Source organism: Oxyura jamaicensis, chromosome Z, assembly GCF_011077185.1.
Source record: "Oxyura jamaicensis isolate SHBP4307 breed ruddy duck chromosome Z, BPBGC_Ojam_1.0, whole genome shotgun sequence".
Lineage (NCBI taxonomy): Eukaryota > Metazoa > Chordata > Aves > Anseriformes > Anatidae > Oxyura > Oxyura jamaicensis.
In genome coordinates, this window is record NC_048926.1 from 81,698,768 (window position 1) to 81,723,326 (window position 24,559).

General features: G+C 42.7%; 1 protein-coding gene and 3 long non-coding RNA genes across 5 annotated transcripts; 2 read left to right on the forward strand and 2 right to left on the reverse strand.

Annotated features, from left to right (window-relative positions):
- Nucleotides 1-3,381: 3,381 nt before the first annotated feature.
- LOC118156428 lies at nt 3,382-4,786 on the forward strand. 2 transcript variants are annotated; one of them, XR_004746262.1, is made up of 3 exons: nt 3,382-3,749; nt 3,976-4,062; nt 4,328-4,786. It is a non-coding gene; the product is annotated as an uncharacterized LOC118156428 (long non-coding RNA). The 2 variants fall into 2 exon arrangements; XR_004746261.1 differs by lacking the exon at nt 3,382-3,749 and having other exon boundaries at nt 3,783-4,062.
- A 3,760-nt stretch (nt 4,787-8,546) lies between these two features.
- Nucleotides 8,547-24,411, forward strand: ERAP1 (endoplasmic reticulum aminopeptidase 1). Its single transcript, XM_035309301.1, has 18 exons — nt 8,547-9,140; nt 9,657-9,795; nt 11,024-11,158; nt 11,738-11,858; nt 12,175-12,329; nt 12,884-12,997; nt 14,136-14,267; nt 14,823-14,954; nt 15,119-15,202; nt 15,562-15,719; nt 16,150-16,229; nt 16,514-16,697; nt 19,330-19,486; nt 19,574-19,758; nt 20,511-20,672; nt 21,566-21,706; nt 21,814-21,895; nt 22,918-24,411. Exons 1-18 carry the CDS (start codon nt 8,653-8,655, stop codon nt 23,062-23,064), a joined length of 2,796 nt encoding a protein of 931 aa, XP_035165192.1. The 5' UTR covers nt 8,547-8,652; the 3' UTR covers nt 23,065-24,411.
- On the reverse strand, nt 14,152-15,125 carry LOC118155791. Its single transcript, XR_004746007.1, has 2 exons — nt 14,813-15,125; nt 14,152-14,257 (listed from the first exon to the last, which is right to left on the reverse strand). It is a non-coding gene; the product is annotated as an uncharacterized LOC118155791 (long non-coding RNA).
- Nucleotides 17,171-19,698, reverse strand: LOC118155790. The gene is made up of 2 exons (XR_004746006.1): nt 19,580-19,698; nt 17,171-19,502 (listed from the first exon to the last, which is right to left on the reverse strand). It is a non-coding gene; the product is annotated as an uncharacterized LOC118155790 (long non-coding RNA).
- Nucleotides 24,412-24,559: the final 148 nt, after the last annotated feature.

Sequence of the window (24,559 nt, forward strand, 5' to 3'; positions counted from 1 at the left end):
GCGCAGCGTTGTAGATGTCGTCCAACAAGAGCTGAGCAGAGGGCTCAGCCCCCTGGTCTGGTGTAGAAAATTCAGCCCATGGCAGTGTTGGGCATCTTTTGTGCCACAAGGCACCTCTGGCTTACATTCAGTGCACTGTCTGACAGCATCTCTCTGTCCAGAATGAGGAGGAAATGCAAGACCCCATAAATTGCCTCCAACAGAAAAGGCTGAATAGGTAGTAACAGCACAAGCTTAGAAGAAAAAAGAGGGTTTATAATCTTTGGAAAAGTGGGCAGGCCACTAGGGAGGACTATAAGGATATCGCGAGGCTGTGCAGGGACAAAATTAGAAAAGCCAAAGCTCATCTGGAGCTCAATCTGGCTACTGCCGTTAAAGATAACAAAAAATGTTTTTATAGATACATCAACACGAAAAGGAGGACTAAGGAGAATCTCCATCCTTTACTGGATGCGGGGGGAAACTTAGTTACAAGAGATGAGGAAAAGGTGGAGGTGCTTAATGCCTTCTTCGCCTCAGTCTTTAGCGGCAATACCGGTTGTTCTCTGGATACCCAGTACCCTGAGCTGGTGGAAGGGGATGGGGAGAGAGATGTGGCCCTCACTATCCATGAAGAAATGGTTGGTGACCTGGTACGGCACTTGGATGTGCACAAGTCGATGGGGCCGGATGGGATCCACCCAAGGGTACTGAGAGAACTGGCAGAGGTGCTGGCCAAGCCACTATCCATCATTTATCAGCAGTCCTGGCTATCGGGGGAGGTCCCAGCTGACTGGCGGCTAGCAAATGTGACGCCCATCTACAAGAAGGGCCGGAGGGCTGACCCGGGAAACTACAGGCCTGTCAGTTTGACCTCAGTGCCAGGGAAGATCATGGAGCAGATTATCTTGAGAGTCATCACGCAGCACTTGCAGGGAAAGCAGGCGATCAGGCCCAGTCAGCATGGGTTTATGAAGGGCAGGTCCTGCTTGACGAACCTGATCTCCTTCTATGACAAAGTGACACGCTGGGTGGATGAGGGAAAGGCTGTGGATGTGGTCTACCTTGACTTCAGCAAGGCTTTTGACACCGTTTCCCACAGCATTCTCCTCAAGAAACTGGCTGCTCTTGGCTTGGACTGGCGCACGCTTCGTTGGGTTAGAAACTGGCTGGATAGCCGGGCCCAGAGAGTTGTGGTAAATGGAGTCAAATCCAGTTGGAGGCCGGTCACTAGTGGCGTTCCCCAGGGCTCGGTGCTGGGGCCGGTCCTCTTCAATATCTTCATTGATGATCTGGATGAGGGCATTGAGTGCACCCTCAGTAAGTTTGCAGATGACACCAAGTTAGGTGCGTATGTCGATCTGCTCGAGGGTAGGAAGGCTCTGCAGGAGGATCTGGAGAGGCTGGACTGATGGGCCGAGGTCAACTGCATGAAGTTCAACAAGGCCAAGTGCCGGGTCCTGCACCTGGGGCGCAATAACCCCAAGCAGAGCTACAGGCTGGGAGATGAGTGGTTGGAGAGCTGCCAGGCAGAGAAGGACCTGGGAGTAGTGGTTGACAGTCGGCTGAATATGAGCCAGCAGTGTGCTCAGGTGGCCAAGAAGGCCAACAGCATCCTGGCTTGCATAAGAAACAGCGTGGCCAGCAGGGCCAGGGAGGTGATCGTCCCCTTGTACTCGGCTCTGGTGAGGCCGCACCTCGAGTACTGTGTTCAGTTTTGGGCCCCTCGCTACAAGAAGCACATGGAGGTGCTAGAGCGAGTCCAGAGAAGGGCTACGAAGCTGGTGAGGGGCCTGGAGAACAAGTCTTACGAGGAGCGGCTGAGGGAGCTGGGCTTGTTCAGCCTGGAGAAAAGGAGGCTCAGGGGTGACCTTGTCGCTCTCTACAGGTACCTCAAGGGAGTCTGTAGCGAGGTGGGGGTTGGTCTGTTCTCCCACGTGCCTGGTGACAGGACGAGGGGGAATGGGCTAAAGTTGCGCCAGGGGAGTTTTAGGTTGGATGTTAGGAAGAACTTCTTTACCGAAAGGGTTGTTAGACACTGGAACGGGCTGCCCAGGGAAGTGGTGGAGTCACCATCCCTGGAGGTCTTGAAAAGACGTTTAGATGTAGAGCTTAGGGATATGGTTTAGTGGGGACTGTTAGTGTTAGGTCAGAGGTTGGACTTGATGATCTTGAGGTCTCTTCCAACCTAGAAAATTCTGTGATTCTGTGAGCACTGAGTCGTTGGTTCTGTTGGTCCTGTTTCCCTGTAAATTCCCCCCAGTGCAGCTAAACAGCTGCTGTCTGGCATCCTGCAGACACCTCCACCCACCACTTGCAGGCTGCAGGAGAGCTTGGAGTCTACAAGGATGATTTCTGCAGGGTTGAGGCCTCGCTGCCTAACGCACGGGAGCCAGGAGCTGCATTCCTTGGAGTGGTGAAACATTGGCCAGTGGAACTTGCTGAGGTGCACAGAGAAGAGCAAGTTTTAAAGCTCAGTCTGAGTGCTTGAAGGGGGAAATAAATCTCACAGGTGTTAAGATGCAGGCTTGCTATTTCCGCTCTGAATTTGTTTTAATTCTGTGTGGCTGCGAGCTGAAACTGCTTGAAATGGAGACACTTAGGCATGGTTGTGGAACTGAATTTCACGCGTTACAGATGCTGAAAGGTACTGTAATCTCAGCTCAAAGCTGCTGCTTGAATCTAAGCTCTACAATTACCTTGAAGGAGGCTCTAGCGAGGTGGGGATCGGTGTCCCCAAGCACCAAGTGATAGGACGAGAGGAAACGGCCTCAAGTTGTGCTGGGGGAGGTTTGGGTTGGCTCTTAGGAAAAAATTCTTCACTGAAAGAGTTGGGAGGTATTGGGACAGGCAGCCCAGGGAAGTGCTTGAGTCACCAGCCCGGAGGCATTCAGAAACCATGTAGATGAGGTGCTTGGTGGCACGGTTTAATGGTAGGCCTGGCAGTGCGAGGTTAAAGGATGGACCGGATGATCGTAGAGGTCTTTCCCAGCCGAAATGATTCTGTGGTCCTATGGTTGGAAGCAGGATCACAGTGCTGCACACAGTGTTTCTTTCCCTGGAATGTTCCACATCTCTTCATCTGGGAACACTTGAGCCAGCCAAGTGTGTGCTATAACTCCTGTAAGAAGGAAATATTTCTGCAGTGATCTTATGCCTCTGGTAGCTCTTGCGAGGTATTTGCCTTCCAGCACTGTCCTCAGTCAAGGAGATGCCGCTTCTGTTCTACCTTGTCTTCTGACCTGTAGTAATATATTAAAAGCAAAGGGGACAGCGGGGCTTCTTGGATCCACGTGCAGACCATGTGTGTTGCTCAACTTGCCTTTCTTTCCCAGTAAAGCTGCGTTGTGAAATCGGCCACCATCCATTTCTAAGGATCTCACTAACAGAGTCCGTGAAGACACAATTGAAATTCTTCTTCCGTGGACAGGAACCCATGATGGAGCAAAACACAAGTTTTCTTACGAGCTTGTTGGACGTGCTTATGGTTTATCTCATTTCTATGTCTCAGAGAAATGCTCGTTCAGCTAACAATTTGACCTCTTTGAAAGCATTTGTCCTGTGTCTCAATGGTTTGCCAATGCCTCCTGCTGGCCACTGGGTGCCACCCTTTGTCTAGGTAAAGAACAGCTTTGCTGCACATGCACTCAGTTTTAAGTGGCTCTGGCAAAGACATGCATGCCTGATATATAGCTTTGCATATTTAAGAAGAGATACAAGTGTAGCTTCCACTCAAGGGAAAAATCTCATCTGCAGACAGGCTTTCGTGTGTGAGTTCGGAACCTCTCACCAAGGAGGGCCCAGACTCTGAGGTTGCGTGACTTCCTCCATTTACTCACGGCAATTTTTAGCCATGATGCTAACTGAAATACAAAATCTGAAATCATGGATAATTATGGGCTCAGCCTGCTGCATATCGCAACAGTGTCATGGTCAGATGTGTCCAGTGAGACAACCTGAAAGCCTCATGCTTTAACGTGGGCCATGTCCTTGCAGCAGGGACACCTTGACGAAGACTGCGTGACTGAGCTTTCCGTGTTTCACAACCAGAGCAGGGAGAGCATATCGGAATTAATATCACAGGTAAGAAATACGTGTTTTTAATTTGTTGTAATTAAGCACACTAATGCAGTAAGTAACCTTAGTGTATTAACAGCCTCGTGGTCCCTTATTCTCAGGCATGAGTTTTGCTGTGCTTTCCCAACCTACGGAATCCCCACAGAACTTCAGGATCTACCACTACAGCTCTGAAGCTGAAATTTGCCTTTTCTCATTCCTCCTTTCATGGTGTTTCCTAAGCCTTATTGTTATTTTCTACCGTGCAAATACCCTCATGAATTGCTGAAAGGCAAAATAGACTCAAACTAAAAACGTCTGGATGAACAACGGATGTCATGCACTGGCTTAACTCCTTGCTTTGAACTGTTCTGACTGGGAAGAGAAAACTGTCAGTGCATCACTCAGCCAGGCTATAAAATAAGCGTGGGGGGATTTTCGCAAACTTGTGAAGAAGTGAATCTGTTCCTGTCCCATTGGAATATACATGGCAAAAGCTGAGCTGACTACCTGTAGAGGAATTGTACCAATGTGTTAGCGGTGGTATTCTAAGCTGGTAGACGAGACTTGCAACATGAGGTGGACTCCGGCCTTAAAGTGAATCTGAAAATTGTCCTTTGAATTTTTTTTTTATTTATTTTACTGTGTAGAATGAAGACTTGGGATAAAATCTTTTCACATAACTGTAGCAGAAAGAGACTTTCAAAATACGCGTTCTACTTAAAATTTATAAATTTGGGGGTAAAGACTGTTTTTTTTTTTTTCAGTTACAGGAAATAATCTGAATAATCTACCCACAGGAGGAAACAGTCTGTCCAATTAAGTTTGTGGCATTTACGCAGTCCTTTACTGGAGGACTTCTAATGCCTTGTAACTTATTCAAGCTAATGGTATTGTGCTACAAACCTGGCAAGCATTTTACTTGCAGTCCTCATAGCAGTTGTGTTGCTGAAAATCACACCAAAAGTTGATTAAAAAAAAAAAAAAAAAAAAAAAGAAAAGAAAGAAAAAGTGAGTTTTGTTGAAATAGTGGCCGCTCTGAATTAATAGGAGCAGTTGCTTACCCCCAGCTGACTGATGCCCAGCCAATCCCCAGTGCACATCAGCCTCCTCTCACCCTACTTCCCCTGGTTACATTGTTGAGCATGATGTTGTATGATATGAACTATCTTCTTGGTTCGTTTGTGTCTTCTGTCCTGGCTGTGTCCCCTCCCTGCTTCTTGTTGCACTTCCAATCAACTTGCTGGCAGGCAGCCTGGAAAGAGGAAAGAACTTGACTCTGTGTTGGCACTACTCAGAAACAACTAAAACATCGGTGTGTTATCAGCACTATTTCCATTACAAATCCAAACAGCACCACATGAGCTACTATGGACAAAATTAAACCTATCACAACCAATCCAGCACATACAGGAACAGTGGTGCTCCGTCAAACCTTCCTGCCTCTGACAATGAGGGGAATGATTTAAAAAGTAGGTGATGAGGTGATTCCTGCACCTGTTTGATCCTCTGGTATGGGTATAAGATGGGATTGTCCCCAGAATTAGCGATGACAGTGAAAGATAGGCTCCAGTTAACTTTTCTAATTGATACAGAAGCATAAATGCCCATGGCTAATGAAGAACAGTATAGTGGAACTGCTCCATTAAGAAGATAACCATCGTGGGAATTAATGGAAAGGTAACGATGCACCCTAAATATAAAGCTGAATTGGAATTAGTTGATGGGCATGAGATACAAACCCTCTTGGTATTCAGGAAAAAAAATAAATAAATGAATATCCTTGGGATGGATGTTTTCCAAGGACAGTGATGGATAGTTTTGTCTGGGAATGGAAAATTGCTGTCCTGCAGGGATTTGACCTCATGGGTCACTCCCCATTACAACTGAGTTTGTTACAAATGATTGAACTGCTACCCAGCAGCAAAGAGACAAATACCCCACGGTAAAGGATTCCACCAGAGGCATGAAGGCCAGTCAATGAATTAACAAAATATTTGGCGGAAGAGGGTAACTGTTAAAAAAATCCATTCCCTTTTTAATTCTCCAGCATGGCCAGTTACATGTAATAAGGACATGGTGGCTTACAGTAACCTAGAGAAAGTTGAATGCAGCTACTAAACCATTGACTGCCACAGTACCCAGCCTGTCTAACATACCTACTCTGCTTAATACAGCAAGATTTAAACAATGACTGTCATTGGTGTTAGAGATATCTTTTGGTCATACTACCACGGCAGGAACAAGACAGGCTGGGGGTTGACCTGCTGGAGGGGAGCTCTGTGGAGAAGGACCTGGAGGTCCCCATGAACAACAGGTTGACCATGAGCCAGCAGTGTGCCCTCGTAGCCAAGAAGGCCCATGGGATCCTGGCGTGCATAAAAAGGAGCGTGGCCAGCAGGTCAGGGGAGGTGATCCTCCCCCTCTACTCTGCCCTGGTCAGGCCTCACCTGGAGTACTGTGCCCAGTTCTGGGCTCCCCGGTACAAAGAAGACAGGGACCTCCTGGAAAGAGTCCAGCGGAGGGCCACAAAGATGATACGGGGCCTGGAGCATCTTCCCTACGAGGAAAGGCTGAGAGACCTGGGTCTGTTCAGCCTGGAGAAAAGAAGACTGAGAGGGGATCTTATCAATGTTTACAAATATGTTAAGCATGGGAGACGGAGGGATTTGGCCAACCTCTTTTCAGTGGTTTATGGGGATAGGACAAGGGGCAATGGCCACAGAATGGAGCCCAGGAAGTTCCACCCCAACATGTGAAAGAACTTCTTCACGGTGAGGGTGACGGAGCACTGGGACAGGCTGCCCAGGGAGGTTGTGGGGTCTCCTTCTCTGGAGATATTCAAGGCCCGTCTGAACACCTACCTGGGCAGCCTGCTCTAGGGAACCTGCTTTGCAAGGGGGGTTGGACTCGGTGATCTCTTGAGATCCCTTCCAACCCCATCAATTCTTTGATTCTGTGAGAAGAATAAGATCAGGCTACCAGGCTAGCAATTCTGTATCAGAGGTCTCAAATTGTACCTTCGTCCTGATGTTGGTGATGCTCCTGGAGAGAGGTTACCAGCACCAACACCCAGGACCTTTTTCACTTTCAGTTCTTATTGCAGAGATATCTGACCCTGTTGTCCTTTACTGGAGATCTGATCTTTCTGCAGGTGAGAACCTCTTTTAGTGAGGGTGAGAACCTCTTTTTAGGTGAGAACCTAGTTGTTCTGCTCTGACCTCACCTGACTTGGTCATCCTAGAGTTTCCAACATTCCTTGGGTGGCTTTGTCCTTCAGCAGTGTTACACATGGACCCAGGAACTCTTTTCTGTAGCTATAGGAGTGGTTAGAAACACTTGGAATGGACCAGACCACTGTGTTGACAGAGCATATTTTCATTTGAACTCCTTTGCAGGGAGTCTTTTAAGGCTGGAGGAATGGGCTGGCAGGAATCTCATGGAGTTGTGGAAAGTCCTGTACCTGGGCAATAACAACCCCAGGCACCAGGACATGCTATGGGCACCTTGCTGGAGAGCAACCTGGCAGAAAACGACCTGAGGTTCCTGGTGGACACCATGTTGAACATAAGCCAGCAATGTGCCCATGCAGCAAGGAAGGCTGATGGTGTGCGGGGCTGCAGTGTGATGAGTGTTGCCAGCAGGCTGCAGGAGGTGATCCTTCCTCGCTACTTAGCGCTGGTGAAGCTGGAGAGCTGGGTCCTGTTCTGGGCTTCCCTGTACACGACAGACGTGAGTGTAGTGGAGAGAGTCCAACCAAGATGATTTCTGCTACTTATCTGAGGAAAGGCTGAGAGTGCCCAGACTGTTCAGGCTGGGGAAGAGGAAGATCAGGGAGATCTCATCAATGTCTATAATACCTGAATGGAGGGTGAAGAGAAGGCAAAAGCCAAGCTCTTCTCAGTGGTGTCCTGTGGTGCCACGAGAGGCAGTGGGCACAGTGGGCACAAACTGGAGCACAGGAGGCTCCCCCTGATCACAAGGCAGCACCTCTGTGATGTGTGGGTGACCGAGCACAGGCACAGGCTCGGTCACCTCTCGAGCACAGGTGGCACGGTCACCTCTTTGGAGACCTCCAAAACCCTCCGGGACGTGGTGCCGGGCACCCTGCTCTGTGTGGCCGTGCTGGGGTGGCTGCAGCAGGTGGCCTCCTGAGGCGCTTCCAGCCTCAGCTTGCAGGGACTCCGCGAGAGGCTGTAAATCGCGCTGGGCTCCCTTTGGGAAATTCCGCTGGGAAACGCATTCAGGACTCGAACAAGACGAGTCCGGGGGCTTGGACGCCACGAAGCCCATGCTCTGGGGGCCGGGCCGCGCCGGGCCCGCCGCCCCTCACGGCCCCTCGCGGCTTCCATGGGCGGCGGCGGCGCGCTCCGCCCCGCGGCGGGGCTCTGCGGGCGCTGCCCGGCCGGCTTCGCTTTCGCTTTCCGTCTCGGTGCTGGTCCCTCTCGGCGTCCCCTTGCTCCCTCGGTCCCTCTCGGTGCCGGCCTCCTCCCTCAGTCCCGGCGGCGGGTCCCGCAGCGGGGATCGGGGGCCGCGGTCCCGGGGCTGCTCCCCGCCGCAGCATGAGGCGGCGGGTGCCGGGCGGCCTCGTTGCCTCCTCCCTTCACTAGGTCCAAAATGGCAGCGCCGCGCCCGGCCGCCTCGTTCCGGGGCCCGTCTGACCCCCTGGTGTCCGTGGTGCTGGGCCTGGCCGTGGTGGCTTCTTCTGTCGGTGGCAGCCTCGGCGGTGACAGCAGCGCGCCGTTTCCCTGGGACAGGGTGAGGCTCCCCGGGCACGTTGTCCCGCTGCACTACCACCTCCTCATCCACCCTAACCTCACCACGCAGACCTTCTCGGGGACAGCTGCCATAGACCTGACCGTCACCCGTCAAACCAGCACCGTCATCCTGCACGGCAAGCGTTTGCACGTGGCCTGGGCGGCCGTCGGGGCGCAGGAGGCGAGGGTGCTGGAGCACCGGGCGCTGGAGCAGGTGGCACTGCTCGCCACCGAGCCGCTGCGGGCCGGCCACAACTACACCGTCACCATCCAGTACGCTGCCAACCTCTCCGACTCCTTCCATGGCTTTTACAAAAGCACCTACAGGACCCAGGAAGGAGAACTCAGGTAATCTTCCTCTTTTTAAGTAACCGATGTGTCATCTTAGATATTGCACGTAACTGGTTTTAGAATTTGTTGTCAGCTGCTTTGTCATTTTTCTTCGAAATTATCCGTTGTTGAGGTTCCTGTCAGACACAAAACCGCACCGTATTGTATGTATAATGGGATGTTGCAGAGACTGCCATTCTTTCAGGTAGCCATGGGGTTCTCGGCTGTAGCCGTGGCAGGCCTCAATCCACCAACACATCCATCCTGCAGTGATGTGAGAGGAAGAGTCCGGGGACTCATGACAAGTTGTCTCTTATTCCAGAACCCCTTATTGGGGGGGTTGGTCAAGAAGCTTTATGTATCCACTTCTGTTCCCCACCACAGACCGAGAAATGGTAATTCTTAGCATACAAAAGATTTTGAAAGTACTTAAATTATTTCATAAATGTGAAATTACTTGATTTTCACACAAGGCGGTGAACACTGTGCATGTGAAGGTATGTGGACTAAAGCTTTTCTCTTTTTTTTCCGTAGGGTGCTTGCAGCAACACAGTTTGAGCCAACATTTGCAAGAATGGCCTTCCCGTGTTTCGATGAACCAGCCTTCAAAGCCAGATTTTCAGTTAGGATTAGGAGGGAACCAAAGCACCTTGCGCTGTCCAATATGCCACTTGTAGGTGGATACATTTAATGTTGTGCTGTTGGTTGATGACCTTTAAAAAAGAAAGTAAAAGGAGAACAGACTATCTAGGAAGTTGCTGTTCGTGGGAATGTTGACCTAAAGATTATGGCAGTTCTTTTCTGAGAGTAAATGATTTCTGGCAGTTTTGATACACAGTTATAAAGAAATGCAGCAAATGTTGGATCCTATGGGTTCCTGTTCTCGGCAGTGGTTTGAGAACAATGTAATCTCCCTAACCTTTATTTCTCTCGTAAAATGCTTTCAGTCTTTGTCTTAGATTTTAAGAATTAATATTAAAATGTGTCTGTATACAGACATAATATAATTAATGTGTATTAACTTAATTAGCCTATTAATCAGGACCTTATATATAAATATATTTTTAAAAGGTTAATTTGGCCTTCAAAAAATGTCTGTGAAAGTGGAGTATGTGTAATACCTACAAATATTGTTTGCAATTACAAATATGTAGGCATATGTAGGGATTGGCCACATGTTATACATTTGATCTTACTTTGTGCATAAGAGATTCTTCATAAATTTTTCTGCATTATTGATTCCTGATTTGCCAGGAAACTAACCCTTATAAATGAGGGAACAAAACCTCCCCAAACGCCAAGTACATTTAAAAAAAAGGAAGTCTTTTGAAAGTCAGTTAAAAAAAAAAAAAAGTTATTGCACTGAAAAGTGGATAAGATAATGAATGAAGGGTGGGTGCCAGTATTAGTATTTCAATGTGGCTAAATATACTCAAGTCTAAATTAGTTACCTAAGGCGAATCCAAAGGGAAAAATGGATACCTCTAACAGGTGACTCATTTTTTCTTGAAATAGATGGAGAATAGGAGAGATGAGTCATTGTTTGGAGTAGTTTATTTCTCTCATGTAACAAGTGATATTTAGATTTAGACAACTTCTGACCAACTCAAGTGTGATCCTAATTAGATTGATGTGCTGGCAGGCACTGAGGGCAATTAAAGCTTCTGAACCAGTACATTTATTTATCTAGTTTTAGCAATGTTGAAGTAACACTTACAAGTGAAACTGCCTGTATGTTTCTGTTTTTCTGTCTTTGTGTGGGGATGGGCTGGCATGGGGTTGACTTATTTCCAACATGTCTTTAAAATTGTCTTAGTGAAACTGAAAAGACACACATCAATTTTTGGAGCCAAAGTCCTCGTAGGTACTACCTGATGATGAACTGTGCTTGCCTTTTTTAGATGAAAACTGTGAGTATAAATCCATGGCTTGTTGAAGACCATTTTGATACCAGTGTCAAGATGAGTACCTACCTCGTGGCCTTTATTATTTCAGATTTCAAGTCCATCAGCAAAATATCCAGTCATGGAGTTAAGGTCACTATTCTGATTTTCTAAGAGCTTTTTAATAACAAAATATGTATGGAAACATGTACTGTACTTTCAAGCTAAATCGTTGGATTTATACATCGTGAAGTTTTACATGAATGAGAGGACAAAAAAAGTTGGCTTTGTAATTGGATGAATAGTTTGCATTAAGACTTTTACTAATTTCAAAAGTTTTTGGTAGTATGCATGCTTTTTATAGTTATACTTTATACTTAGATGCATTGGTAACATTGTTTCATATAAGATTGTTTGATTAAAGGGAAATTAAATACAGTTTCCTTGGAGAATCAGGAATAAAATAGAACAGTGTTAAACAACTCTGGCATGGTAGGGGATGGAAGCCATAGATGTCCTTTTACAGGCATAGTGGTTCTGGAGGATAAAGTAAAATTCTTATTTCTAATTTTGATCATATTTGTATCTGGATTTTTTTAAAATAACTTTTGTATGAGAGCTGTAAGGTATGTGCTCTACTGTCACTTTTCATGACCACTCATGTACGTTAAAGAACAAATCCTGTAAGATTTTGATGCTGGCATTTAAATACTGTCTGCTTGTTTACTGTAGATTTCGGTATACACGGTACCAGAGAAGATCCACCAAGCTGATTATGCACTGGATGCGGCAGTAAAACTTTTAGACTTTTATGAGGATTACTTCAGCATTTCATATCCCTTACCTAAGCAAGGTAAGTGTTAAATAATTTAATGTATTCAAGAATAGCATTAAGAATAGAGAGTAAAATAACATAAAATCAATACGTTAGGTAAGACTGGGACAATTTTGGCTCACAGACTTAAACTGCTTCGCATAACTTAAGGGTATATTTAAAAGCTTCACTGAGAACTGAAAATCCGTCTATATAGAACTTTTAAAAAGGTATGTTTTTGCTGTTATATTTAAGAGAGCCCTAAAAGAATGTGTGATGTGGAAGCTGTGACTGGGTTCTTTACTGGGTAAAATAATCGTAGCAGTGTATTAATGCTTCCCCCCCTGCCCCCCAGATTTAGCAGCTATTCCTGATTTCCAGTCTGGTGCTATGGAAAACTGGGGATTGACCACGTATCGGGAATCTGCGTTGTTGTATGACCCTGAGAAGTCCTCAGCATCTTCTAGACTTTGGATTACTATGATAATAGCCCATGAACTGGCTCATCAGGTGAGACTTAGGAGCAACAACAAAGGATCAGAAGGGGCCCACACAGCGGTCACAGCTGTGTGGATGGGGAGATATTTGAGATATGGACTGAAAATAGCTGTTTAATTTTGAGGGTGTTCGTATGTGAATCATGAGACTGTTCCCAATAAAGTCTAGTCGGGCTTCATAGACACGAATGGCTGTAACTAAAATCTGTTTAGTTCAGTAGCTGTTGTGCTCTGGGGCCTTTGCACCATTGTTAACCTTTGAAATTAATTGCAAGGCATGAATATGGGTAAAAAAAGTTCAGAAATGTTGCAGTTTTATATGTGGCTCTCCCGTCAAACCTGGTTTATTTATAAAGTTTCATGGAATGGTAGTGGAAACCAGTGCTTTAGAGTATTACCATTAAAATAAGAACTGAAATGGAAAGAGGCCAGAGTAAGCTGTATTACTAAGAAAATGTGCCTTAAATGTCAGTGACATGCTATAAATTCAATTTCATATCAGTCAGTAGCAGTTTTTGTGAAAAACTGTGTATCTAAATTATTTTTTTTGTTTTTTTGTTGTTTCAGTGGTTTGGCAACCTAGTTACCATGGAGTGGTGGAATGACCTGTGGTTAAATGAAGGCTTTGCAAAATTCATGGAGTTCGTGTCGGTCAATGTTACGCATCCAGAACTGAAAGTTGTAAGCAGCATTTACTGTATTTTTATTTTATATTTGCATTCTAAGTCCACTAATTTGTAAGGGTGAAGACCAAGCATATTTGTGCTGTGAAATAGTTTTCAATTTCTCTTTGAAAGAATTGCCTGATCTTAACTGGAAGGGTAAGAATATTGATTTAATTGTATCTAGTTATTTCAGAAACTGGTGATGGAAGTTAATGATTGCAATCAAAGTATATTCTCTTTTCAAAAGCTTTTTAGACTTCCAAAAGTATAAAAGCATTGCTAGTTGGTTGAGGGAAGTGATCGTCCCGCTCTGCTCTGCGCTGGTGCGGCCTCACCTCGAGTACTGTGTGCAGTTGGGGGCACCAGAGTACAAAAAGGACATTCAACTGTTGGAGAGTGTCCAGAGAAGGGCGACGAAGATGGTGAAGGGCCTGGAGGGGAAGACATAAGAGGAGTGGCTGAGGTCACTGGGCCTGTTCAGCCTGGAGGAGGCTGAGGGGGGCCTCATCGCGGTCTACAGCTTCCTTGCGAGGGGGAGTGGAGAGGCAGGAGACCTATTCTCTGTAATCACCAACTCAGGGTATTCTATGATTCTATAAAATTATTATTTTATTTTTTCATCACGTATAGTCAGACTTAAATCCTAACGAGGATCCTCAAATCCTTCCACGAGCTTTAGCACAGGTTCAATATACGAAACTTTGCAAGTATGCCTAGTTCAACCAAAGTGAAACAAACAGTGTACTGGGAAGATCTATGCAGAAATTTGCCTTAAAACTGCAGTTGAATGATAATGAAGAAATTCATCATTTGCCTTTTTTTTTTTTTCCCTTTGGTTTGTTTTGTGGTTACTGACCATTTTGTCATCAAACTGTTGCAACATGTGAATGTCTTTTCAGAGTTATTTTTAAGTCTCACTAGCTGGAGCATTAAAGTTAGTTTAGAAGGGTAGAGGTCTCTCTATATAACTGTTTTTGTTTTTCTTTTTTTTTTTTTTTTTTTTTTTATGGAGCTCTGTAATGAAAACAAAGATATGTTTGGCTTTCCTTACGGGATTTGATCATCATGTAGAATGGACTGAAATGTGAACTAACAGGAATTCAGCAGTCACTAAGCAAAATGTGGTAGTAATAATCCTTTTTACCTCCTATTAGGAAGATTACTTCTTAACAAGATGTTTTGATGCCATGGAAGTGGATGCATTAAATTCATCGCATCCTGTGTCTACTCCTGTGGAAGATCCAGCTCAGATTTTAGAAATGTTTGATGATGTTTCCTACGAGAAGGTAAAATTTGTAACTGATTTTGCTCTCAGTTGTACTGATTGTACTATACATATGCATTATACTGATTTCAGTCAGTCCTTTATACAAGACATCCCTGGTGTTAATATACTTCTTTATATTATTTTTGTTTTTATATTCTATCTAATTCTTAGTCCAAAACTCCAAAAGGTAGTTCAAATGAGGGTTTCCGGTTCCATCTATAAAAAGAGGAGGTTTTTACCCCTTCTTATCTATTGTGTATCAATTTAAACGTTAAAACATTATTTTAGGTGCTTAAACCAAGCAGCATTTTTCACTGGAGCATTATATGGTGCCTGCTCTATATAGTAATTCAAAAAATAATAGCATAGCTTACTCAATCCAAAACATATTTAAGAAAATATATTTATGAAAGCCAAATTACCATTTAAATATACATAAAGCCCAATTATTTCTTATCAGACAGACATACAAAATTGAACTGCTGTTTAGGTTAGCCTGCTGAAAATTTTCTGAAAGAAGCATCTTGCTATCTAGGGAGCTGTTTTGTAAACATTTTGTCACACTTTTTTTCAGGGATCCTGTATATTAAATATGTTGAGGGACTACCTGACTGACGATGTTTTTAAAGCTGGACTTGTGCAGTACCTGCAGAAGTACAGCTATCAGAATACAAAAAATGAAGATTTGTGGGACAGTATGACAAATGCAAGTATATCTTATTCTCTTTTTTTTTTTTTTTTACTTTTCTTTTTTTTCCAAATTTCATAGCTTTTTGTGAATAGTGTGTTTTTGTAGTATATTACTGAGGACTGTGACCAGTACTTATGGTGATGATATCAAAAACAGATGACCAAAACTTTCTTCTACAGATTTGTCCCACAGTAGGTACTGATAAAAGTGAACACCAAAGTGATGGCTTTTGCAGAAGGAACCAACAGTCATCTTCAAATGCAGTAAGCATCTAGTTTTTTACTCATCAGTATTTGGGAGTTTGATATTTACCTGAGTCATCTCACGTTACTATTCTGTGCTGCGGCATTGGTATGTGTACAGACAGAAATCCTACCTCGGTGTCTAGGGCAGACCCAAAACCAGCACTATTTAAAGAGATGTCATTAACTATGTAAGAGTGTCCAGAAAAAGACCAGCCAGAGTTGTCGTTGATATCCCATGTTCCAGTCTAAACTTAACTATGCTGAGCTTACAGATTGGCAGCAGCTTTTATCAAGTTCTTAGCTACTCATTTCATTGTCCATGCACTCTATCTTCCTCCTCTTCTTATGCATCTTCTTTTTTCCTCACCAACAAACAGCACTGGACTAAAGGAGCGACTCTTGATGTGAGGGAAATGATGAACACTTGGACACTGCAAAAAGGTTTTCCCCTGGTAACTGTCACCGTGAGAGGAAAGAACGTCCACCTGCAGCAGGAGCACTACATGAAGGGAGCAGAATCCCATTCATCCACAGGGTAAAGAAAATGGGAAAATCTCAGCACACAAACCGTAATACTCTCCTATGGCAACATAGATATACAATAATAGCTTTCACTGTTGTTTCTTAAGGAATGCTCCTTGAACCAGTTGGATGTGGCCACACCTTGCGTGCCTGGCCGAGTTACCGGTAGCTGCTGCACAGTAGCTGTGTGAACTCGCGCTGGGACACACCAGTGGAATTAGGCTTGAAAGTCCATATTGCTGCAGCTTCACTGTTAATGATCTCCCAAGCAAATTAAATTAGGGCTAGTCAGGTGCATGTGGTTCTGCCCCAAAATGAAGAGACGTGAGTGCAGGTCATTGCTGTCATCCTGCAGGTGCAAGATAACTCATCAGCTGTTAGACTGGGCCAGGTTGGAGAAGCTTTTGCAGAGTTCTTTTCATTAAATTTCTGTTTTGCATTAGGTACTCGTGGCACATTCCACTAACCTACATTACGAGTAAATCTGACGCTGTGCAAAGATTTTTGATGACAACTAAAACAGGTAATTTACTTGATTAATTATAGGTGATTAGTTTATTCAAAGTTTTTCTGTAAGCTTTTTTGCTTTGCAGGTGTTTTTTTTTTTTTCAGAATTGACAACTGCAGCTACTAGTACAAGATAAATGATTTTTTTGTCGTCTCAATTGCATTGCTATAATAATCTCTTAGTATATTCGGGATTCACGTTATAGTTTTATTTAAATCTCTGAAATGAGACTATTATTGGGTATAATATTAGAGTGATTTTGAATCACTAATAAAAAGGAGTTATATATTTGTTCGCAGATGTCATTATCCTTCCGGAAGAGGTTGAGTGGATCAAATTCAATGTCTACTCGAATGGTTATTACATCGTGCACTATGAAGATGATGGATGGGATCATCTGATCAACCTTTTGAAAGAGAACCATACAGCGATTAGCAACAATGACAGGGCAAGTCTCATTAACAACATATTCCAGCTTGTAAGGTAAGGCATTCTGTGCAAGTCAAAAACAATACAAACTGCATGCCTGAGTATATACCACTAAAGGAGTGTTGCTTGCATATGCATCTTTCCTTAAATCATTCAGACAGGAGCATGTTCTTCTCTTGCTTACAGCAATGTAAACCCGGGATTTCTCCATTGGAGTGGCCTTATCCAAGTAGAATTAATGAAACAGGCAAGAAGACAGAATAATCCTCATGGTCTGTGAAGTGTGTGAAACAGGATGTAACTCATTGTTTGAGACCTGTTTTGAAAAGGGAGATTTGGAGTGAAGTTGAAATTCTGTATTTGCTATGTTAACTTAGTGTCAGATAGGTTTTAACTGTAACTTCTGGGTTCATTTAACTAGTAACACTTTTACACCATAAAGACATTGAGAGTGTAAACATGGCACACATTTGGTTAAGTGAAAAATACGGGTTAAGACATGGAGCTGTCAGAGGTTATAGCAGTAAAAGGTATTTTGTCTGCTGCTAACACGGGGCTAATGATTGCATACTAAATGGAGCATATATCTGCTTTTGATAGAACTTTATTTTTCTTTGAATGTTTTCTTCGTATAATTTTCTGCTAAAATTTTAGCTTCTGAGGATGCTCAGTAGATGTGGACATTTAGTGTCTTGATTACAAGTGTTCTTCAGAGTACCCAAAGCACTCATCAGCACATCTCCATGCAACCTATTAAATCTCTCGGTCAAGTTTTTGCAAGTGAGCTAATGCTAGGAGAGCGTTTATGTGGAAATACTGATGATCTCTAGGACAGTCAAATCTTTGTCCTGTCCTGCATCACAGGTAGCTGTGCTTTCTCTCTCAAGTTCAAGAAAGGGGAGCGTGAAAGTAGTATTATAACTCCCCTGGTCCAGCTGTTGAGCAAAAAGGCAACTGAGGAGGTGGCAGAGCATACAATCTCTTACTCTGTAATTCAGCGGAGGTTTTTAGACTGTTTTTCAGTAGGCATTCCAGGATGAGGTGTTGGGAAAAGATCTGCTATATTCAGGGTTGAATATATATATATATATCTCACTTGAACTGCATCTTGCTGAACTGAAGAAAAAACAAAAGAAATGTCCCTTGCACTTGCCTCAGGAAAAGCTTACAGTCAAAGGTGGCAGAGTTACAGCCATGTAGGGTTGCTCAGTGAGCTCAGGTGAGAGTACAACAGAGAGCTGTGGCGCTCAGTACGTGCCTAATTTCTGATGTGGACAATACAGCAAAGCCAACCGTAAGCAGGGACCTTAAGAAGAAGACCAGTGAAGCTTTGACAAGTAGCTCTGACTGAAGAGCTTCCTTTTAATGTGAGGAGCAGGGAGAAACATACTCACTTAGAAACCTGAAAGTTGGAGGTGGAAGATGGCAAAAAACACCAGAAGGCAGTCAGAAGAAGTTAAATTCTCAGCACGACATTTCATGGATGAAAAACAGAACAGATCTGAAAGGGGGGTAAAAACAGGTCTTGCTCAATACAGACATGCCAGTGGAAAGATGCCAGTGTAAAGTGACGGAGTAGGGTAGTGTTTTTGCTCCTGGACAGACACTGTTTCCGTTTGTCAATTAGAAACAAGGCTCTTACAGTAATAAAAATGTGATATGATTATAGCCATGGTTAGTCTTAGTTCTGTGGATGTTATTACAAAAAAAATGTGTCTTTAGGGGTGTTTCACAAACAAAATCTGCAACAGGTATGTATACTCGGAGAGGCAAAGAGAACCAAAGAACCGAATGCATTAATTGCTGATCTTACAGCATTCAGGAAAAAAGGTGGTAAGGAGAGCTGGAGGACGATCACATGAACCTGAGGCTCCAGCTCATAAAGAGATGCCAGCGAGGCTAGTCAACTTTTTCATCTGGACAGCAGAAGAAAGGTTTTTATAGTTCAAAGTTTGAAGGGAAAAGGGGAGCCTGAAGAAAGATTGCTTATTGTGTTCAAGAAGCTTAGAGAAGAAAGGAAGAAGGGACAATCAGAGATGCAAATTGGGTTAAACTTGGCTCCTTTTAAGATGGGTGACTTGTGTTTTGAAGAAGAGAAAGGTGAATAAAGACAAAATGAGAATGTATATGGGGAGATAGCATGGGCAGAAAGAAGCAGAAAAAAGGTTTCACTGAAGGATAAAAAAAATGCCAGGATGAAATGAACTAAGTCCTCTTGCAGTTTCTCTATTTTCTCCTGTAATAAATAATTGAGGTATATCCTGGCTGACATAGGAGGCTCGAGCTGTTAGTTAAAGTGAAGAAGCAGCTTGGATTATAGCTGTGAGGTTTCACTACAAGAGATTAAGTACCTGCATGTCAAGCTAGAAAGGTGTTACAGAGGAAATAAATTCAGTGATTGGATTTCTTCTGTATGTGCTATATCGAGCAAAGTGGGGAGACTGCAAGAGAGAGACAGTGCTTTGACGACCATGGGACAGGGGAAAAAGTGGGTCTTACTAATAACATTCCCTTACGGTCCATTTCTTAGTTCAAAGACTAGATCTTAAGTTTCACAGCTTATGTTATTTGCTCAGCTGCATTTGACATCTAAAAACAAAGTTAAAAAACTGTGCCTTGGATTTTGCTTTTGAGTTTGTTTGGTAAGCTTAATTGCAACTTCCTTTGTCCCCTTTCTTCTCTTTAGAATAAAAAAAATGCCAATTTCTAAAGCTTTTGATTTAACTTTATACCTGAAACGGGAAACACAAATCATGCCTGTACTCCAAGGTATGAATGAGCTGGTTCCTATATACAAGCTCATGGAGAAGCGGGATATGGATGATACAGAAAAACAGTTAAAGGTAACATTTCAACTATCTAGAGTTTCATACCTCTGCCTGTACCTTGTAAAAAGGGCTTTATATATCATTTTCATTGTCTTATTTTAGGAGTACATAGTCAAGTTATTTAAAGACCTAATCGACAAGCAGCTTTGGAGTGATGATGGCTCAGTGTCTGAGAGAATGCTTCGGCAGTCCCTGCTGCTCTTCGCCTGTATGCGCAGATACCAGCCATGCGTGGACAAAGCAGAAGAGTATTTTGTGAAATGGCAGAAATCCAATGGAACCTTGAGGTCTGTTTTGAAAATAACTGTTTTTTCTTATACTGTCTTTTCTGATACTCTAATTATAGTAATTTACAGAAAGAGCTGAAATGCAGTCCTCTTAGCAATCTGAAGTTGAGTCTTTTTAGTTCTGTATCTCATATTTTAACTTCTCACTGCCTTCATGTGTTGGCGAATATCATATACCCAAACTAGTACATATGTCACGTGGTACTCCCCAGCTTGTCTTCTTAGAGATGTGAAAAAAATCTTCTTAGAAAAACTCTTCCTAGAAAAGTGAAAATTACATGTAAATATATTCCTCCCTTTATCTGTCTGGAGACTGCTGTATAAAAACAGGTAGCTACTGGTCATGACATTTGTGTAATTTGTGCTTCTCACCATGACATAAGAACTCTCTAAAACACCCTCCAAAACATCTCTGAGAGACTGTTCTGGGCAGGCCATAGAAGACTGTGTAGGTATCCAACTGGGCTTAAATACAAGACAGTCAGGAAAGGAATACACAAAATAAGTAAGAATAAGAAATAAAGGAATGAGTCAAATATTTCTGGAAATTGTTTCCAGGGCAGGAACACTGCTGTAATACAGCCTGATATATTGAACCGTTTCCCAGCAATAAGGACCATTAATACCCATGAAGGAGCGGTATTTCTTAAAAAACTGTTATGTCAGCTGATGTACGATGGTGTCGAGGCTGTATTTCTGCATGCATGCCTAAGTATGACATGGGGAGTAATGTGGTGTTCAATTTGTTGTAGTTTGCCAGCTGACGTGAAGACAGCAGTGTATGCTGTTGGAGCACAGACATCTGAAGGTTGGGATTTCCTCCTCAGTAAATACAGACTGCACTCGTTCAGCATCGATAAAAGTAAAATTGAATTAGCTCTCAGCCTCACCAGAAATAAGGACAAACTGCAGTGGTGAGTAGTGTGTTACACAAGAACAGAAGTGTGTTTTGGGGTGAATAACCAAATACGGACACAGGAACTAGTATCTCTCAGTCTTGTTACATAGCTGATGAATTTCAGGATTTATAAAATGCTTTACAGATTTTATACACTGAGAGCAAGCGGCTGCAGCATTTCATTTAAGGGTTCTAGTGCCAGGAGTCAATGTGCTCAGCATTGCAGCAGCAAATTGGGACGAAATACAAACCTATTCAGATACCTTGTCTTTGCTTGACAGACTTCATTGTTTACCTTTTTAGTTATATTGGTTATAGGTGTATATACTCTATGTTTCTTACAAAACTGTGTGTTTTCCCACTTTTGAGCAAATTGAGTGCTACTGAAGTTTTCTGGTATTCAAACCTTCAAAGCCTGCATTCTGTAAACCTGCTTTCTGCCTTCTGGGGGGGGGGATATGGAATGTCACACTCGTTTAGCATGTGACCACGTAGCTATTTCATAATGTTCTTTTTTGTATTTGCTGCTCTTTGGACATGTTAGTCAGGAGCTTGCAAGGCCTGAATATTCCACTGACAGGGTAGAACAAATTTATTTCCTACAAGGGATTAGGGAGGTTTTTTATTAAGTTGGAAACTTTTGAATAGAACCAAAATGTAGACTATTCTTATAATTTATATTCAGCATAAGTTATATGCAGGTCTATTAAATAGTTGTAATTATGAAGGTAATAGTAATGGGAAGGATGGACATACACTGTAAAAAAAATGGAAGTAACCCAACAGCGTTGGGACCTTTAGAAATGTGAACTTTATAAAACATTAGAAAATACTAAGCAAGTAATCATTAGTCATTTTTATCTTTATCCACTGGTCTAAACAACTTCTATATCTATTATTAATTCTTAGGTTACTGGATCAAGGTCTCCGTGGTGACATCATAAAAACTCAGGATCTTCCTCACATTATTGTGTATGTTGCCAGAAACCCATCCGGCTATCATCTTGCTTGGACGTTTTTAAAGGAAAACTGGGAGAAAGTCGTAGAGAAGTAAGGAAGATGCGTTGTTTCACTGCTGCCTGTACCCAATTGTTCTTTAAAACACTATTTTCTACCAAACTGTAGGTTTTCTGAGTGTAGATTATTCTTTTTGACAGATTTGAACTCGGTTCGAATTCTCTAGCAGCCATTGTCACTGGAGTGACAAATCAGTACTCGACCAGGCCACAGCTTGCACAGGTAAGCCATTCATTCAGATTAGCTGTTCTGGTTTTAAGAAGTAGTTGTAGTTTAACTGAAATAAAACTCTGGTTTAAATTTGAACATCTTAAAAGCATGACTAGTTATGAAGTATTAGAGTAATAACTTGTGTTTTCCTTGAGCTTAATTCCTTGAGGCAGAGCATTAAGCCAGTAGGAAAGAGAAAGAAGGGATTTGTTTAAGCATCTTTCAGAAGCTGAAATCCAGATTTCCTGGTTTGGGTCAAAACACAGGCAGAAATATTACGACCATATGAAGTACCAAATGAAAGAATATAGGGAGCAGTGCATACTTTTGAACTTCATTCTCACCACTCATTTTAAATCCAAATGGACTCTGACAGTGTGTCAAGAGAATGCTATACCAGGTGCCAGAGGCTGCACGGACGTTTCTGTGCCCTACCTGGAAATGTATCTGTGCATCTCTCTAGGGGATCTGCAGGACTTATGACAGGAGAGTCTCTGTGAACACACTGGCAGACAGACAGGAAGTATAAGGCGAGAGAAAATCCAGCAATTCTTTTCAAAAAAAAAGGTACAATCCCACTTGTACCTTTTGTGTACTTTGCACAACTGTTTGCATCTTGCATCCTGTGTACATTAGCAGGGACAGTTTCAGTTCACAGCCTGAACTGAGCTGCCAGTGAAGGCGTGTTACCAACCCAGCAGCCAAGAGGCAGAGTAGGAGATGCATGTTCTTCTCTGGGGAAGGCTATACAAAGACAGACATTGCTGCCCAAGGGTTTGTTGAATGAGCAAGAACCAGACAGATTCCCCTGCACAACAGTTTGTGACTTCCTGCAACTGCTCTTTTTATAATCTAATGTTAAATGTAATCTTCATCAGTATCTTTTTGAAGGTTTTGAACTTTTTAAGATAATTTCTCATGTCAGGTGGTGATGTCAGGTCAAATATCACAAGTATCTTACTTCTCTTCCTGTGCAAGTAAGTGACTCTGATGCCTCTTCATCACCTGCCCTTCCACCTTTTTTTATTCAACAGGTGAAAGAATTCTTCGGTTCTCTGGAGGAAAAAAGCGCACAGCTTCGTTGCATCCAACAAGCTATTGAGACCATTGAGGACAATATACAATGGATGGATAGAAATTTTGAGGATATCAAAACGTGGCTGCAAAAGAATCACCTATAAATTAGGATAACTTTTTTTTTTTTTTTTGTCAAAAACAATTGTTAGGCACTGAAAATTCATAGGAGCAGCAGCAGAGGATTTTTAAAAGTTAGTTTCTCTAGAGGGCACGCTAAGTCTGCACTATTCCTCTTGCTGCTGACTGAAAATATTCTTGTATTTTTAGGTAATGTTAAGGAAAAGAGCATGCGTTTTGTGTGCAGAGAGTCTGAATCTTATGATTAATCCGTTGGTTTTAGCTGGAAATTTTGCTATTAATTATTACTTTTATACTTGATTGAAGTGTAACTGCTACCGTAATTACTCACTGATGTTTAAGAGGACAGATAGTCATTTGTAATGGGCTTTATTTCTTATCTCTAAGGATTGTAAGCTAACTACTGTGAAAACTGATGAATACTATGTGCTAAGAAGGTGTTATTATGTGCTTTTGTTACTTAAGAAATGAGCTGAAGTTTTGGAGTTGTTTTTTTTTTTTTTTTTAAAGACCCAGTAGTGAATGAACTTCTCTGCTCACCTATGAAAATTCCTCAATTCCAGTGCTAGTATTAAAAAAAAAAAAAAAAATCCAACTATTACCGTAAGTGCCTAAAACACTTGGTTTCTTTGCCTTGACAAACATATCCTTGATGTGATTCATTATTTGTTATTTTCTCTGGTGTTGCCTTACTGGCTAAAGCACCCAGCAACTGTAACAAAGACTAAGACTTACGGAAAAAAAAATTTAAAAAAATCATGGGGTGGAATGAGCATAACCTTTCAATTGTGCCTTGTTCCCTCTTCTCTCTGCTATAGATAATACCTGCCCAAGAAGTAGGAACCTACTTTCTGAGAGCTCAGAAAGGCTTTTGAATTCTATTGAAGGACAAAAGTTCTGTCACAGCATTGTAGAAAAAAAACAGTTTCCCTCTGCTTTCTCTAGCCGTTTACCTATAAGGAATCTTGTACCTCACAGCACGTTAAGGAAATGCATTTTGGAAAGGCTGTGCACCCTGTTTCCCAAAACTTAGGAATTTTCCAGATCTGTAATTCAGATCGACTTTCAAGTTTTGCATCCTAATGAATAGCTGATGTTTAGTTCTTGTCTTACAATGCCAGGGAAACTTTGCAAAGCTACTACAGTACTGTACTGTCGTGCGCTGTAGTAGACAGGTACACAGCGTGACTAACACCTGATTTCCTTTATGGTGGGATGTCTGAATGACTATCTAGTCATGCAGTAATTGAAAACAAGTAGGAGGTGTTGAGACTGACTAGTTCAGATATTGATGACTGCTGCTTGCTTTAAAAAGGTTTCAGTGCAAACTGAGAAGTAAAATTAGTAAAAAGCAATATTTATGTTTCTACATAGTGTACTTCATTTATGTATGTTCTTTTGCCATTGTAAGCAGTAACTAACATTGCTGGTTTCTGTTTTAACTGCTTTGTTTTGAGCTGCAGGGATTTTTTTGTTTCTCAACTGTGGGAGAAAAAATAGATTTCTGAGACTTCCCCATAA

What these genes read in the sequence shown, in the direction of transcription:
- ERAP1 (XM_035309301.1), top strand. Translation starts at nt 8,653, where the DNA reads ATGGCAGCGCCGCGCCCGGCCGCCTCGTTCCGGGGCCCGTCTGACCCC. An exon ending in ATGATGTTTCCTACGAGAAG is followed by an intron (nt 14,268 to 14,822) that starts GTAAAATTTGTA and finishes ACTTTTTTTCAG; the next exon opens with GGATCCTGTATATTAAATAT. An exon ending in AATAAGGACAAACTGCAGTG is followed by an intron (nt 20,673 to 21,565) that starts GTGAGTAGTGTG and finishes ATTAATTCTTAG; the next exon opens with GTTACTGGATCAAGGTCTCC.